The sequence below is a fragment of the Diospyros lotus genome, chromosome 15, assembly GCF_014633365.1.
Source record: "Diospyros lotus cultivar Yz01 chromosome 15, ASM1463336v1, whole genome shotgun sequence".
NCBI lineage: Eukaryota > Viridiplantae > Streptophyta > Magnoliopsida > Ericales > Ebenaceae > Diospyros > Diospyros lotus.
In genome coordinates, this window is record NC_068352.1 from 1,535,228 (window position 1) to 1,537,392 (window position 2,165).

The 2,165-nt window shown below is 43.0% G+C and overlaps 1 protein-coding gene across 1 annotated transcript in view; it reads left to right on the forward strand.

The window, feature by feature from the left end:
• Positions 1 to 724: 724 nt before the first annotated feature.
• LOC127792217 ((-)-germacrene D synthase-like) overlaps positions 725 to 2,165 on the forward strand; it is a 2,238-nt gene continuing 797 nt past the window's right edge. Inside the window, exons 1-5 of the mRNA XM_052322654.1 lie at positions 725 to 1,016; positions 1,106 to 1,478; positions 1,586 to 1,804; positions 1,903 to 2,041; positions 2,116 to 2,165. The exon at positions 2,116 to 2,165 is cut by the window's right edge and continues 199 nt beyond it. Coding sequence (XP_052178614.1) covers positions 908 to 1,016; positions 1,106 to 1,478; positions 1,586 to 1,804; positions 1,903 to 2,041; positions 2,116 to 2,165 — 890 coding nt within the window. The 5' untranslated portion in view covers positions 725 to 907. The remainder of the gene's footprint in view (positions 1,017 to 1,105; positions 1,479 to 1,585; positions 1,805 to 1,902; positions 2,042 to 2,115) is intronic.

Below are 2,165 nucleotides of genomic sequence, written 5' to 3' on the forward strand. Positions count from 1 at the left end.
AAAAATAAACACTTTAAAGGGCATCAATTTCACGGGAGCTTGTGCACGTCATCCTCGTTTCTTGAGCTTATGTCATAGCATGGGAAAAAGACACATTGCCTCCTTTTATTTTATTGGCTCACAGCATTAATTTCACGTGAGTTTTAATTTTATTTTGAAGTATAAATACCCACAAAAGCTCTTAGCCCTTCCAACTTCCCAACCCACAAAAACAATAAGCAAAGAGCAGCCATATGGAGCTTTCAAGGTATTCAATTCAATGGGTTGCGAGTTCGATTCTCATCCAATATAAGGCTCAAAAACCCAACTTACGATTTATTTCTTCTAACACAATCAAATGAACAAATATGAAGAGTCGCAGTGGAATGATCATCCCAAAAAAAAGGCATATGACATTATCTGCTCGGCTTGAGTCTGAGGCTGAGGCTGAGGCTGAGGCTGAGGCCACCCGTCGCTCTGCCAATTATCATCCTTCCATTTGGGGGGATCGTTTCCTTGTTTATTCTGCTGCGTCTGTTACGGTATGAAACCACACTCATTAATTGTTACACAATTTCTTATGCAAATATCAATATAAAAATATATAATATTTCAATATAAAAATGCGGGTATTCGGAACGACAACATTTTGATCATGCCGACGACGGTGTGCCAAACAAATCAACAGCACTAAAGCTTAACAGCAAACAAAACACTATGAAGTTAACTCTTTAAGTGGTAGAACTTAATGTTGATCATTCTGTAGGAGGGAGTGGATGTAAGCGCAGAGCAGCGGCGACTTGAGGAGCTGAAAGAGCGGATAAGAACGACGTTGGTGACAGCTGCTTCTGCCGACTTCATCGATGCCATCCAACGCCTGGGCGTAGCATACCATTTCGAGAGCGAGATCGAGACAGCATTGCAGCCCATGAACAGGACCTGGCATCATCAACGACTCGATGACGCCGGCGATGGTGTTTGCGGCACTGCTCTCACTTTCCGGCTGCTCAGACAACAGGGGTTTCCTGTGTCTTCTGGTAATTAAACAATCCGTTGCTTCGTTTAATTAACAGCGTGTATATATGAATGGATGATGATGTATCAGTTCCACGGACCAAACAACCAGATGTGTTCAATGAACTGAAGGGAAGACACGGCGAGTTTAAGGAATTCTTAACGAGAGATGTGGAGGCACTGCTAAGCTTGTACGAGGCTGCTCATCTCAGGGTGCGGGGAGAAGATGTCTTGGATGAGCTGGTCGCCTTCACCACTGCCCAGTTGGAGTCTGCCCTACCGGACCTAGGCGATGCTCTCGCTGGCAAGGTGATACATGCTCTAAACCAGCCCATCCGGACGGGCCTGACAAGGGTAGAGGCAAGGAGCTATAACTCTTTGTTTGAGCCAAAAGGCCATGATGATACACTCCTCCTGGACTTTGCCAAGTTAGATTTCAACCTGTTGCAGAAGCTACACCAAAGAGAGCTCAGTGAGATCACAAGGTTCTTCTGCTATCCAACAATATACTAAGCCTAAGTCAAAGTAATAGAATTTTGTTATGTAGTTTAAGTTGGAAATGATTTGCATGTAAATGGTATATATTTTTTAGGTGGTGGAAAGATTTAGATGTGCAAAAAAAGCTGCCGTTTACAAGAGATAGAGTGGCGGAGGGCTACTTTTGGGTAATGGGAGTGTATTTCGAACCCCAGTATAAGCTCGCTAGAAAGATGCTAACCAAAGTTGGTGCTATGATCTCTATTATAGACGACGCATACGACGCTTATGGCACTTTGGAAGAACTTGCCCTCTTCACTGATGCAATTGAAAAGTTTGATTTTGTTCACCTTGAAATAATTCATTAAACTCGTTATGCATGCATGAATTGAAATGGATTCCTCTAATGGGGCCCAATTGCTTGATTTTTAGGTGGCATGTTAGCGCTACACATCAACTTCCAGAATACACGAGGCTGTGTTACGAAGCATTGCTTGATGTTTACGACATGATTGAGGAGGAGATGGCCAAGCAAAGGAGGTCTTATGTCGTCGACTATGCAAAATCAACAGTAAGTTTCGCTGGTTCTTGTTTAATTTATCGCATCAAAAGGCCATTAATTAATGTGGAGGTTAAATTTCTTAGATGAAGAAGCAGGTGAGGGCCAACTTTGAGGAGGCCAAATGGTTCCACCA